General features: G+C 45.7%; 1 protein-coding gene across 7 annotated transcripts in view; it reads right to left on the reverse strand.

Moving 5' to 3' along the window:
* Positions 1-2,848: 2,848 nt before the first annotated feature.
* ABCB11 (ATP binding cassette subfamily B member 11) overlaps positions 2,849-15,957 on the reverse strand; it is a 154,411-nt gene continuing 141,302 nt past the window's right edge. For 6 of the 7 annotated variants that reach the window (XM_078781566.1, XM_078781567.1, XM_078781565.1 and 3 more), the window contains 4 exons: positions 9,805-10,002; positions 9,108-9,314; positions 7,195-7,341; positions 2,849-3,348 (listed from right to left, as the gene is read on the reverse strand). In XM_078781566.1, coding sequence (XP_078637692.1) covers positions 3,148-3,348; positions 7,195-7,341; positions 9,108-9,314; positions 9,805-10,002 — 753 coding nt within the window. In that variant the 3' untranslated portion in view covers positions 2,849-3,147. Of the gene's footprint in view, positions 3,349-7,194; positions 7,342-9,107; positions 9,315-9,804; positions 10,003-15,957 lie in introns of those variants that run through there. The other variant, XM_078781570.1, reaches the window with a different exon arrangement.

Genomic DNA, 15,957 nt, shown 5'->3' on the forward strand with positions numbered 1-15,957 from the left:
GGCCGAATTTCTTTCGGCATTCCGGGACATTTTGGGCCCAGAGCTGCTCAATGTTCTGGATGCATCTCTTTTATCCAGAGAATTACCGCTCAGTTTTAGAAGAGCAGTACTCTGCCTGCTACCCAAGACTGGCGATCTCCGACACCTGTCAAACTGGCGTCCGATCTCTTTGTTGTGCACGGATTACAAACTGTTTTCCAAGGTCCTTGCGAACCGGTTGAAGACAGTTATTGGGGACCTGGTGTCACCTGATCAAAGTTGCGGCATCCCTGGCAGATCCATCTATGACAACATATTCCTAGTCAGAGATTTGTTAACTGGTAAATGTGTCAAAGAGGATTTTGGATTGGTGTTTCTTGACCTTGCAAAGGCCTTTGATAGCATTGATCATGAGTTTTTGTGTCATGTGTTACAAGCTTGCGGGCTTGGCACTAATTTTAGAGCCTACATAGCTTTGTTATATGCAAACATCTCCAGCTTGATCAAAGTTAACAACGAATTTTGCCCACCCATAAAGGTTCAGAGAGGGGTAAGGCAAGGTTGTCCACTTTCAGGTCTATTATTTGCCCTCGCCTTGGAGCCCCTCTTAATCGCCCTCAGAAAGGATATCCCTGGACTTGTCCTTTCTCCAAGACACCCACCTTTGACCCTGTCAGCTTATGCCGACGACCTTTGTGTCATTATAAAAAGAAAATGCGACAGTGACGCCATGGCTAAGTGTTTGTCGGACTTCAACCATGCCTCATCATTAAGGTGTAATTGGGGGAAAAGCAAGGCTCTGTGGATCCCCTTTCCAAAAAATGACTTACCTATGCCACCGTTATTACCACCACCTCCCCTTCCTGCAGAGCTAGTGTGGGCAAACGATGGCATCAAGTATTTGGGCATCTTCCTCGGTCCTCCTCAGTATGCCCAGAACAATTGGGACAGGATCATTGACCAGGTAGATGGGCGTTTGAGCCGATGGAAAAGAGCTCTACCCCACCTTTCCTATAAGGGTCGCGCGCTAGTTGTCAACAACCTCGTCACTACCCTTTTGTGGCACCGGTTCATCTGCCTGCAACCACCGGAGGTTTTGCTCCAAGCTATCCAGAGGAAACTGGTGGATTTTTTTTGGGGAGGCTACCACTGGCTTCGACCCAGCGCCATATGTTGTCCCTCGGCCGAGGGTGGTCATGGCCTAGTCGATGTGAAATGCCGCCTGTTGGCCTTCCGGCTCCGCTCCATCCAACGCTTGCTTTATGCAGAACACCTACCAGGAAAGCCCTTAGCCTGCTCCATTCTTCAACGAGCTGGGAGGCTCGGATACGGACAGGAACTTTTCCTGACCAACCTTCAACACGTCGATACATCTCTGCTCCCAGTCTTTTATCAGAGCCTCTTGAATGCCTGGCAGGGCGTTTCGATAAGTCGCCAAACAGACTCGTATGGCACAAACATGTATGCACACGAGCCTTTATTTTTCAACCCACTTTTCCCCGATATCCCGAGGAGTCGCGACTTCTGCCAGCATTTTATGGTGGCCAACATCCTGAAAGTGTGTCATCTCCGGCACGACTCTGGACAGGGATGGAAGCCTGCGAACGAGCTGGCGGACCTAACAGGTGTTCGGTCCAGGAGGCAAATCGGGAACATACTAAGAGCGGTGATCCGAAGGGGCCAACAGCTAGGCTTACATTGGACGCAGGACGCAGAGGTTGAGCCCACAGTCCCAAAATTAGGTGTCGCTTTTACCCCAAACGAGCTCCCCCACATGAGCACAGGGTCACCCCCCTTCCATGTTATGAGCAGCAAGAGTATTTATAGGTCTTGTGTGAAACTTCTTCTTGGGGACCCACCTCTAGCTGGGGTTACCCGGTGGAAAGGACTCTTGCCTCCCGGTCCCCCCTCTGAGCCTTTATGGGATACAATGTATGCTGGACTTATTTCTAAAAGAACAGGTGACCTTCAGTGGCGTTTGGCCCACTGGATTGTTCCTTCCAATGCTGTCATTCGTTTTTTTCCCCCCATTTCCGGCTGTTGCCCCTTTTGTCCGGTGAGGGAAGATTTGTTTCATGCTTTCATTAATTGTGAAAGACTTTCTCCTTTGTTTCATTGGTTAAATTTTATTTCCCATAGATTGCAGGTTACCTTTTCTTTGAAAGCTTACATCTTTGGCTTTCCTCCCAAAAAGGGAACCACATCTATTGTATTCGGGTTCCTAACCGCTACCGCTAAACTGGCCGTATACCTGTCGCGGAAGGCGAAGCTGGGCGGCAGACCCATGCAGGAATGCAGTATTATGGTGTTTTTTAGTTCGTTGGTGTCAGCAAGGCTCAAGCTTGAATTTGGCTGTGTCCAAACTGCAAACGACCTTGCAAATTTTGTTGCGACCTGGTGTGTTGGAGGGATTTGTGAGGTCCAAGATAACAAATTGTTAATTTCTGTATAATACAGTGCAGGTGTTTCTTATACACTGTTCCATGCTTCTCCTTGCCGGCGTTTCCCCCCCCCCCCCCCCCATGTCTTGACCTACTCTTTCTTTCTTAAGTCTCTCCTCAGGGTTGCAGATGCGATTGTAAATTTGTACATATAAAATTATGCCTAGTTTAGAAATTATGCCTAGATTTTCTCCTCGTGTTTTTTTTGGTATTTGCACCTTTTCTGTCGCTTGGTTTGCAGTGCACCGATTGTTTTTTCCTTCCGGGATTGCTATGATTTTACTGATTTTCCTGGATGAATTGCTTTTGGTGGTACTCTTGTTTTATACTTTTATAATAAAAAGAGTTTAAAAGTCAAAGTCTCTCTCCCTCTCTCGCCCCCCCCCCCCCCCAAACCACCTCACCCCAAGGAGGCAATACAAAGCATATGCTTCAAAGAAGTTGTGAATTTTTATGAAGATAAAAATATCACGAACATCTTGCTATTCCAGCTATCTTGTTTTTTCGCAGACGTGAATCAACACACAGCTGGGGAATCGGCAAAGAACAATAACAACAACAACTATGGTTATATCTTTGTTTATCACCTGCTAGATGTTGTGGGATGAGAAGACCATCACCACACCAACACAAAAGTAGCAGGCAGTAGTCCTCGACAATGCGTTATTACTTTCATAAGGCACAATGGGATCCATGACTGAGACGTGTTCTTTTGGCGGTGAGGATACTAGGTGATCGGGGCTCCTGTCGTAACAAGACTGTAGTAAGCCCCATGTTTAGCCATGAGCTGTTTGTGTGAGCCCTGCTCGATCACCTCGCCCTGGGAGATGACTGCAATGATATCGGCATTCTGTATGGTCGAGAGCCGGTGCGCGATGACGATACAAGTCCGACCTCGTCGTGCATGGTCTAATGCCGACTGCACTGTCTGCAGACAGGGCACAGGGTGAAAAGAAACAACTTGGTAATTCAAACTTTGTTTATGTAGTTATACTCATACTGGTATATTAACTACTTTTACTTGGGCTTCACTCATTCATCACTGAGGTCAGAATAAAGTAATGCTGCAGACTGTTTTGGGAAAAACTAGAAAAACACGGTAAAGCACACACCACCAGCAGCTGAACAGTTTACGTTTTGTATCCATCCCACTGAACCACCTTTAGAGGCCATTTTTCCCCGCAGAGCAGGGGTTGGCCTTTTTCGGGCACCATGGTCCCATTTTTGAAGCAATGTTTTATGGCCGGATGCCCTTCCTGCCGCCAACCCTGTTAGTCGCATCTTGCGACACACAGGGAACTAGAACGCCACTCAGTAGAGCGCATACTCCCACCGTGGGTCAAGTTGGAATAGTACGATTTCACAAAAGTTTGAGGGAGGAGTTCAGTGACAACACAAGACAAGACAGACACTGCACAGATATATATTTAGAATATATAGAAGATAATGTAAAAAAAACCTGCAATTTCACTTACATTTTCGGATTCAGCGTTCAATTCTATATAAGTGAGTGTATTTTGAGGCATGTGTGACTTCAAATAAAATTGTAAGCCAGAAAAACGTTCGTTTCATTCCTTAGGGATACAACATGTAAAACTGGCCCAAACGTGAAGACAAAACTCGCTCATTTTAAGTCGTACAGGCTAATGCGACCACTCATTCTTCTGGGAAGAATCCCATGCACATGCTTGTCACACTTATAAGTCACCTACATCTTTATAAGTTCATCAAATACTGACACCGCGATTGACATTCGCTGAGGTAAATGTTGATATCTCTTCTGAGGTTAAAAAAAAAACAAACAGTTTTAAAGCATTATACGTATCAAACGATATATTTTATGAAACGGGGAAACCTAATACACACTTTGGTGGTTTTAAAATGACAGAATATGTCTTTATTAGAAAAAAAAAAATGAACATTGAAGACGACGCTGCTAAAAAAAATACACCGCTCTAACGCATAACCACGAGTTTAAACTACATTTACAACAAATATGAAAACTATTTTCATATCACAATGTTAATTAAAAACACCTCACAGCCACGTGATTTAAAAACACCTCACCACCACGTCATTTTACACCTCACCATCACATAATTCAAAATACCTCGCCACCACATGATTCAAAACCACCACCACGTTATTAAAAACACTTCACAACCACGGAAACAAAAGTTTCAGGGAATAGTTCAGTGACAGCAGACACTGCCCAGATGTGTAGATATATAGATAAATAAACCTGAAAATCGCAGAGCCAGAATTATTTTTTGGTCTGGGAAGCCCATGCGAGGTTTCTTCTTCTTCAGCCTCTCACAACCCTGGGTGAATATGTGATCTTTTTAAAAAAAAGTTCGAATTTTGCCAAATCTGTTTTATTCGTTTGTTAATATACCTCAGCCATTGACAAATCTGGAATTATAATTTTATTTGAGGTTCAAATTAACCCGGGACATTGTATTGTGTCAAACGATGCCTGCAAGTCTGTACATGTGATAAATAATTAATCGTCCACAGTCGAAGACTCTTTTTCTTCATGCAATAACAACTTCCAGCTTCCAGACCGTACATCCAATCATCTTCATTTTGCACACTTGTTACTCTTCATGAATTCTACTACAGTATGAAGTTTCACGTCGATCAATGAAGTGGTTCACGAGATATAAATGTTTTTATTATTTGTGTTTAATTAACGATATCTGCCGAACCACGTGACCTATCGCAAATTCCAAAAGGGCATTTTAGTAGACTGGTATGCTGAACAGATTTGTGAAGTTTCCCCTCGATTTGATCACAAATGAGGAAGGAGCTAGGTTTTAAATGTTTGTGCTTAAAAACGTCATAACTCTGAAACCATGCGATGCATGACGTCATGCTCGCTGACTTTTTTGTTCGTCATCGGTATGCGATTATACCTGCAAAGTTTGGCCTCGATCTGTTCAGGCGTTTTGGAGAAAATGGGATTTTAGTGTTTTTCACTCAAAACAATATGGCGGCCGAACCATGTGACCTGTGACGTCATAATTACCATTAAAATATTCTGCAGACCGAGTCCCTCCTATGGTAAAAAATTTGCTCTCAATCGGTCCAAATATTGCAGAGAAAATGGTTTTTAAAGGAAAACAGAAAAAAAATTCCCAAAAAAACTTCCTGGATTCGGAATAATATTCTGAGCTTCACCAAAAACTAATCAATTCTTCCTTATCCCAAGTGCAATCATCCCACCAACTTTCATCCAAATCTGTTCAGAACTTTTCCAGATTTCTTGTTCACAAACACACGAGCACACGAACACACGCACACACGGACACGAGCGGATGCATTACTCCCTGGCGGGAGTAATTACCTTCGCAAAAGCGGAAGGTTATGTTTTGATCGCTGTGTATTTATTAGTATGTCTGTGTGTGTGTATGTTAATCGCATAACTCAAAAAGTATTCAACCGAATTGCATGAAATTTGGTGGGATGATTGGTTATTATACGGGACACATTTGATTAGATTTTGGGAAACAGATTTGCTCAAATTCTGACTATTTTTAACTCGATCGTATTTCACTCAAAGTTATGAGCGACTGAAGAAGAAGATGTCCATCCAGGACGTCATCACTATAACGCGATCTCCCGCGATCATTTCAACCTCAAAAAAAATTATAATTGCAGATTTGACAATAGATGAGGCATATTAACAAACGAATGAAACAGATTTGCTCAAATTCTGACTATTTTTAACTCGATCGTATTTCACTCAAAGTTATGCGCGACTGAAGAAGAAGATGTCCATCCAGGACGTCATCACTATAACGCAATCTCCCGGGTTAATTTGAACGTCAAATAAAATTATAATTGCAGATTTGTCAAGAGATGAGGCATATTAACAAACGAATGAAACAGATTTGCTCAAATTCTGACTATTTTTAACTCGATCGCATTTCACATAAAGTTTCACATCGCATACACTCCCATGCCAAGTACAGAACAGTAGCTGCGGCGAAGGTATGCGCTCTACCGAGTGCCCGGATTCTAGTTACCAGTGAACTGGGACTCAATTTGCCGACCTCAGAGGGACGACAGGCTGAGTAAACCCCCCTGGTGTTAATTCAGTGATCAACCGGGATTATGAACCCAGGATCCTCGGATCCCAAGCCAGCACCCTAACCGCTAGGCCAACACCATCCCACTGATAGGCCGAATCGTTTTGTATCCATTCTGCTGATTGGCCGCATTTTCACCAAAATCGAATAAATTCGTCCTTGTCACACATCCAACCTCTCCACTTAGGTTCATCCAAATCAGTCCATTAAACGTTTGAAATATCGTGCTCTATATCGTTTTTGGGCCTTTCTCTCAATGGTGAAGAATCACTTTAAAAATTCTCGTATCTGGATCCATAGCTTCACCAAAATTTAAACATTTTGTCCTTGTTGCACACGCAACCTGTCCACCAAGTTTCGTCCAATTCCTTCGATAACCTTTTGAAATACAGTGCTATGTATAGTTTTTGGCTCTATCCATCAATAGTAAAGAATCACTTTAAAAATTCCACTATCTGAATGTTCACCAATATCTAATTGTTCTCGTCACACACCAAGTTTTGTCCAAATCAATCCATAACTTTTTGAGATATCCTGCGCACAAGATATTCGGTGTCACATGTAATAAACATAACAATACGGTACATGACAATATACAAATATTACAATAATTAAAGGAATATTTATGTTCACAAGTAAATGATGAAGAGAATCATTTAGTGGAGACGTATCCTCTTTATCACCTTTTCACTCTCAGTGTCCAATGCAGAGGTGGCTTCGTCCAGCAACAGGATCTTTGGATTTCGAATGATCGCACGAGCGATTGCAACACGTTGCTTCTCTCCACGAGACAACTGTGCACCTTTGTCTCCTACATTTGTGTCGTAGCCCTGTAAATGTGCAGAAGATTGTTGAGGAGCAGTGATGGCAAACAGAATCCATTCTTTCCAAGTGCTCTGTCTGAGACAACTGTTGACATCATCATGTTAGAACATTTAACGAACCTGAGAATTGTCTTTGGTGTACCTTTAATTGAATCTGATCCAATTTCTCATGCTTTGGGGACATCTGTACGACAACCTTTCAAATGTGCACCACAACCTCTTTTTACAAGAATCGAACACAGAGTTGTTTGACCTTCAGAGTTATATTTTTGTTTAATTAACAGATTCAAACCCAAACCCAGGCTGGACAGCTCAGAGGCGAATGGACGCATCTCTAGGCTACCCTGACATCTCTTTGTGTGTGTCTAAGTATACTTCCTTACACACATACACACACTCACACTCACACACACACACATACACACACACACACACACATAGATCTTGTTTTTTTATTTTTGTTCCTCACAATTCTATCTCTTATGATTTTCAATTCTTATTTTTCTTATTTAATTCTTATTTTAAAAATCATTTAATTAATTGTACAGTATCGGTTGTTCCCAAACTTAAATATAAATAATTTCAAGGATTGCTGTAAATGATGTTAATTTCACAACATCCCATATTCAGCTTTATTTAAATTGTAAACCTCAAAACATAGTTCCCTTGCCTAAAGCAAGAACCTTAACCCGTAGGCAATTGACTCGTTTCCCGACTGCACGGATCATAAGCTGGGCACCGTTCTTCCTCGAGGTTTCGATCCTTTCAGCCCAGGAGCTCTCCAAACGGCGGATCCACAACCTCGATCATGGATCCACATCAATAGATGGAAAATCAGGAGATCCACAACCTCGATCATGGATCCACATCAATCGATGATACATCAGTAGATCCACAACCTCGATCATGGATCCACATCAATAGATGGTACATCAGTAGATCCACAACCTCGATCATGGATCCACATCAATAGATGGTACATCAGTAGATCCACAACCTCGATCATGGATCCACATTAATAGATGGTACATCAGTAGATCCACAACCTCGATCATGGATCCACATTAATAGATGGTACATCAGTAGATCCACAACCTCGATAATGGATCCACATCAATAGATGGTACATCAGTAGATCCACAACCTCGATCATGGATCCACATCAAAAGATAGTACATCAGTAGATCCACAACCTCGATCATGGATCCACATCAAAAGATGGTACATCAGTCGATCCACAACCTCAGTTGCGTCCAGGCAGTCAGTCAACTCATCAATGCAACATCACTTATTCCAACTTTACTCGCAATAGGATTTATTGTATTATCATATATTTATAACTTTCCTTACACTCTCCATAATATATTAATGTCATTAAATCATTCACATCTTACCTTAAATAAACCATATCTCCCAGCCAGCACGGTTCGGCCATGTTCGTCCCAGGCTCAATGGCCATGTCTGTGTCAAATATCAAGCATGTAAGCCTCTCCGTTTAGGAGTCTATCGGTAACATTACACACACACACACACACACACACACACACACACACACACACCATCCCTCCTATACTGTTGGTCATTGTGCTCACTGTCTGCCCTGTTCGTCCAATCTGTGCAAGTTCCAAAAGGAAGCTGTCACTGGACCCGTGTATTGGTGGAATATATCAGGCCCTGCTAGTATCTTGTCCCACATAAGATGTGGCAGTCGTGATTGCTGTAGCCACACATCACCCATTGAGATTATTTGTCAGCATTAATGCGATGCTCACTTCTGGAAGGCCCATAACAAATTCATGTAATTGAGCAGCCTTGGATGCTTCCACGATATCGGACATTGTGATGTTCCGGAAGTTGGCACCATAGCGGATGTTCTCAGCGATGTTGGTATCAAAGAGCACGGGTTCTTGAGAGACGACGCCAATCTTTGAACGCAGGAAAGCCACGTTCACCCTCTGTGTGTCACGGCCATCCACAAACTATCGACAAAAAGAAAGGAAATAAGCGTTAATTTTTTTGGACCTGATCAAAATGGCATTACAAACTTGAATAACTCAACAAACTCAAATGCAACTTCCAAAATGTTAGCACAAATCCAGGAATCGTCCCTATTTTACTGAAATTAAGTTTTAGTCCTTGACTCACTCAAGACAGATGAGGGAATCAGTCAAGTCGAACACAATTATATGTTCAAAGTGTACCACAGAAATACTACTGCATACCAGTGATATAAGAGGTTAGTAAAATGAATTGGTATGTCGCAGTGTCAAGGCAGGTAACAGGTTCCTCAGCAAATGAAAGCTTTACACAAGAAAGCCAAGGAAATACCAAATAAGTGTTACTGTATTTGTTGGGGACGTCGGTGAGAATTGAAGTGATTCGCAAGGATAATTTGTCCAGATAGCATTTTCTTGTGATGAATACATCATATACAGCATATAGCCAGAACGCGAGTGATTGAAAACATACCACCGTGCCATCCTTTGGGTCATAGAAGCGTTCAAGCAGCTGAACGCTTGTGCTTTTTCCGCAGCCACTACTCCCCACAAGTGCCAGTGTCTGTCCAGGATTCACCTTCAGAGAAAGGCCGTTAAGCACCTGCACATCCTTCCGCGAAGGATAGGTAAATGTACAAGCCGCAAACTCCACACGTCCTTTGAAGTCGTCCTGCGACAGCAGTGTCAGTTCTCCTTTAATGTGCTTCAATTACAGGTTAGTTATCCGTTTTCACTTATCACCCATCTTATTTATATATACTACGAGTAGAAACACCCACTCCCTTTGGGAGAAGCCTGGAGTGGGTAGTTGGGTTGCTGAGGCAAATAGTTTGTGCCGTGGCTAATAGTCCCACCCTGTCTGCAGCAGGGGTCAGTAAACCACATGCACTGTGGCATGTGTACAGGTGAAAATCGTAAGTGGTCTCCACCCCCCTCACATGGGGTGGGGCATTTTTGGGCCCATGACCTGACCCTGGGTACTACCAACACGAATGCAAAATTACTACCATAAACAAGGAAATGGAAAATAGAAATACTACCTGTACACCATAAAAAAGGAAACGAGGAGGCCATTTCGCCTATCATTACTGTGTTGCTAGTTAATCTTTGATACAGGTGCAAACAACAATCTTCTTGTATTAATGTTATACTGCAGTCTAAGTAACCTGATCTTGATCGAGTGACCCAACTTGTTTGGAATAATTGTGACACCTTAAAGTATGGATACATTGGTTGCATCTAATATATAAAGCTTATTCTGACCACTCATTGATGACTAACTTACTGACTGACAGTTATTAATGTTTGGTACCTTCCGGGTGACGTCTAAAGCTGAAATCTTGCGTGCCATCGGACATTGAAGCCGATACACCGGGAAAAAAATCACACAACAGTCGGAAAGCAACCATAAATGAAAATTTACATAAAAACCGTAAACGCGTCAATAAAAAAGACAAACAAACAAAAAAAAACCTCAATCGATATCTAGCATTTGAAAATAGTAATTTATAAAACTGTAAACTGTGAAATAAAAACCTCAATAGATATCTAGCATTTTAAAATTGTAATATAATGTTGCGGTTTTTCGAAGCCCGTTCCCTTACAAAGGGGAGATTAAGCCCCTTTTTCTCCTTGGGTCTTCCAAACTACGAGACCGAGTCGCCACATCCGGGCAGACGTGGAAAAGGGTTTCGGGACAATTTCGCACGTACCTTGAGTACCCACGCCGCAGCAGAAGCGGGGATCGAGTCTCGCACGAACCACGCTGATTGAGTACACCCGAGCGGATGGCGTACCACGTGACTCATGCTGTTACCTTTCTATAGAACCCGATCAGAGCGATCTTATTCGTACCACGCGAGACAAATGGTGGAAGAGACAAAAGCGGTCGAATCAGAAGGAATACCAGGGTTTATTTACACTAGTTACAATGATTTGAAGGAAAGGAAAGGGACACAGGGCAGACTTTAATCAATCTTAACTTATTTCCCAGACACGGCCCAATCAATCACACGGGGAAATGGAAGAGGATTGTTCGTGTGCCGAACACGGCTGCTTCGGTCGCTTCAGGAACAGCTCACCCGGTCATGGCCCTCTGGCGGTCACAGCACGTCTCCCGGCGAAGGCAGGCAGGCGGGAAAATCCTTGCGGCGCGTATCAGGCAAAGGCAGGCAGGCGGAAATATCGCGCGCCTGTGGCGCGGCGCGGGTTGTCTTTTCAGCGCGATTAATACTGCGCAGAGCACGGGGAGCAGGGCAAGTTCGTGTACAACGGGATTATGCGCATCTCCTTCTGAACTCAACTCCGAACTAACTCAGCATGTCTCCTCTGGGGTCTCATCTCTCGCTCCGAACTCATAACTGACTCACTTGGGGGGCTCTGGGCACAGGGTTATATTGCCCCGCCCTAGCCTGACTCGAATGTTCCAAACCCCGCCTTTTGCCGCAGCGGTAAGTCACTCCCCTCGAGCCCTGATTGGCGGCTCGCGCTTACCGACGGCTCCTCCTCCGCCTTCTTTCGGCCTCGGTCGACTTGTTCAGGCCTGCCTCGTGGTATTTCAGCGCCAAAAACCACCCAAAGCGCCATAAGGACACCTAATTCTCATTATCCTACTCAATGCAAAACTAACACAGGAAAGGACTACGCTTACATTTACTAAGAAATAACTGAGCTTAAACACAGCTACATGTTGTAGTGTAACTAACTAGGAGGGGAAATTAACCTTTATTATAAAACCACAAACCTGCAACACTACACCCCTCCCTCGTCAGACTCGTCCCCAAATCGGAACCACCAATGGAACGACCGGTTAGAGAATGACATGCAAAATTAACTTTACTTTTACATGTGACACATAGGTGTGGTTCCCCCTAACATTTAATCTGACCCGTGTGTGCGACAGTTTTAAAACACTAGATATGTCCCTCCCATTGCGTTGAGCAGCTTCATAACAGATTCATACCCACAACTACCCGAGTATTTCCGGAATTTCAAACTAAACACATAGCCGGTGGGCAGCATTCTTATATTTACAAGCACAGAACTTAATTTTATTTACAATTCTATGACCCAGGAGCAGGACCTGTCCTTTTTGGAAGAGAAGATTGGAGGGGAGAGAAAGCACAGCAAAAACATACTCAAAATCATGACACTTGCTGCTTGCTTCTTGCATCTTGCTTCTTCTGTGTGCATATATCAAACCGGCTAGCTCCCGGACCGGTATAAAGGCCATTTTAATCTTCAGGGCTATCTAAACTTAGACATCTTCTCATGCCTAGCACACCATAATGAAATCCACAAAAATGCTTTTATTTCATTTTCTTCTTTTTTTTGCCAGGCGGGGCCACTCTCATGTGGTCCGAATGCGTGGCATTAATGCCACTCAACAAGTGGTCCGAAGGTGATAGATGATTTTGCAGCTAAATGCTGCACAGCAGAGGTGCAAGGCCACAAGGCTTGTGGTCCATGAGTATAACAAGATGCAGCAAAGGGTTTGGCAGCAAAGTGCTGCCCAGGTGCAACAAGGTTTGCAGCAAAAGGATATGGCAGCAAAGTGCTGCGCATTTCAGCTGCACAGATGTAGCAATGTGCAGAAGGGATGCTGCACAGGTCGATGGTGCTGCACAGTTCCACCTCCAAAATGGTCCTGGGGTGGGGGAGAGACAAGGCACAACAAGCAAAGCGGAAAGCACACAGTGGCACATAGAACACAAGGTAATGCGGTGCGAGGGACGTGGAAGAGCGAGCAGAGCAGGCTCATCCCTATCCGTTCGTACCCCCCACCATCGGCTACACTACCCTAGCCCTCCTTGTATTTACAATCCATCTCTACGTCTTGTCTCCCATATCCCCCTCTATCTCCGAATTCGTCTCCCAATTCCTCCCAGGAAGGAAGGAATGGAACAAACACAATGTCCCATTACATCATGATGCGTCTTACAACTCAAACGGCCTACAGAGCCCTGGTGTGGAGCTCGTACTCCTTGGTGATTGGCTGTGGATGGTGCGAAGGGATTTCTCATCCTAACTACACTACTGACATTTACTTTTAACCTACCCGGGGTCGTACCCTGCCAATCGGCCTTTTTAAACTATGTGGTTCTAAGAACCCAAATTCCCATTGCCCACCTGGTGCCCTCCAAAATTTGGGTCTCACTCCCACAAATTTTCATACTGTGCCCTCACACAATTTCGGGGCTGGGTCGTGTGGCCCTACCAGCAGGTCTACCTACCTGCGCACCTCCGCTACTGAAGTCGCCACCCGAGCTTACCTGCTCCTGCGACTACCTAAACTGGGGAAGGCCCCTCCTGGCACTTTACCCCCTGATGCCCACCTTGGCATTGGGCAACCCGGGTCCTCTCCTGGGATCCTCGGGCCCCACTCAACAACTCACAACTACCCTAACTGGGGAAGGCCCTTCCTGGCGCTTACCCCTTCTGTGCCCACTTTGGCATCGGGCAACCCGGATCCTTCCCTTGGATCCTTGGGCCCCACTCAACACTACAACTAACCGACTCCCAGAGCCTACCTGCGGCCTCACCTGGCCAACAAACTACCAGTGGCGGAATGCCCCAATAACCACACGTACCAATTAAGCCACATGCCCAGCCATTCCACATACTCATGCACCCTCCAAAGCACTTCTTGCTACTACCCGCACCACAGGTGTCAATATCCATACAATTTTGCCTATACCCTCTACCTGGCTTTACACTACCCCCGCGGGCTTTCGCGAATGGGTTCCACCTCCCCCCATTCAGTCCTTCGCACCATGCATTCCACACCTTTTATTCCACACCAAGCATTCCACATGACTTATTCGCACACCATTGATCTCACAAACCTTTTGTCTCGCACACCTTTTGTGCTCACACACCTCAAACACAATTCCACTTATTTTCCAACACACAATTCCTCACACATACAGCATCATCTATCTAACTACTTCCCCTAAAACTTGTGCTTCCCCGTCATCCCTTTAAACTATGCACTCCCTTTTCTTTATCATCCACCTAAGCCACCTACGTCTGCTCTATAGTACAGATGTCACTACTTAAATCTTGTCCCTACAGTCTGCTAATTCCCAAACATTATCCTAGCCCTCCCTCGGCTAGCTTCGGTGCCCCATGGAGGCAACCATTGCTGGCACCCCCATGTGCCTATCACTGCCATCCCCCTAAACTAATGCTCATGGGCCCTGTGTGAGGAATGGTGGCACCACCATTCCCCCATGTGGGGTACACTACTCTCGTCAGTCCACTACACTCGAGCCTCTCCATGTGGATGTATCCTGTCACGGCTCGACCTCGAGGGGCCAAGCGATCCATTCGGGTGGTTGGTCGCCTGTAGGTGGTGTCCGTCCGGCATTTTCGATCCAAGGGGGGAGGTATGGATGGGCCGAGGTGCAGGGCTCCATCCCGGCGCGGGGCCTCGCGGTCCCACGCACGGTGACCCAACCGGCCACGGTCGGAGCACTGCACCCGGCAGGGTGCGCGGCTCCGAAAACTCCTACCTCCCCTTGAACCTTGCCGATTGCCTTTGCCACCACGGCACGGCACCAACCATACAGTGCGGGGGCCGGCACGAAGCGTGCACACCGGTCCTTGTGAGACCGACGCGGCACGGATTCCCTCCGGCCCCTACAGCACACAACTCACCGGGGGCTTGCGTCTGCTATCCGTCCCGCTAAACGCCACCCCGGTCGGTGTCGATGCTTGAGCCGCATCCTCACTACTCGCGACCCACTCCGCACTCGCACACCCAGGCGCCCCGCGCCTCCCACACACTCCGTTACTGCACAGTCTCCTTCTACATTCTCTCGTGTGCATTCTCCCTCACACTCCGTACTCGTACCTACACACCTAGGCACACTCACGCCTTTCACACACTTCAGTACACACTTTTCCTGCACTCATTCTGGTGTGCATTCTCCCTCGTACTCCGTACTCGTACTCTCTGGTGCGCACCACTCAAGCGCACTCGCACCTTCCACACACTTCGTTGTGCATTCTCGCTCACTCTCCTCGGCCATCGCACACTCTCTTTCCACACCCCCAGGTGTGCACTCTCCTGTTACACACTCCGTAACACACTCTTCTCTCACACACTCGCGCTCCACGCACGCCCTCTCATACTCCGTGCCAGTCGCCCTCGTACACCGCACAATGGATCTTCCGCGAACGCCCGGGTCTCATCTCTCTCCCAAGCGCGCCAAAAACCCGTTCCCGCCAAACACATTCGCGCCATTTTTTCCACTCACCTCGGGGTCCTCCTTCCCCGGCAGCACCTGCAAACTTTTTATTGAGTTAGCAAGCCCGGCATCACGGTGCAAATACAAACTTTGTGCAGATTCCATTTCTTCCTCCGCGATTTATTCTCTGGCTCCCCCGTCTCTTCAGTTTCAATTATGTATTTTCCTATCACGACAATTGTCGTCACCCATGAAATTTTCTTTTCCAACTCAACCCTCGCCGGCGCCCTCAAAATTTCATTTTCCAATGCGACGACAGGCGCTTTTTCTACACCTCGCGTCGCGATTTCCATAGCCCCGGTCAACTTAGCTGTCCTTCGCTCTACCTCGCTCCCCATGCATCCCTCACATCGGGTCACCTCGTCACGTACCAC

This window comes from Myxine glutinosa, chromosome 7 (assembly GCF_964187855.1).
Source record: "Myxine glutinosa chromosome 7, kmMyxGlut1.1, whole genome shotgun sequence".
Lineage (NCBI taxonomy): Eukaryota > Metazoa > Chordata > Myxini > Myxiniformes > Myxinidae > Myxine > Myxine glutinosa.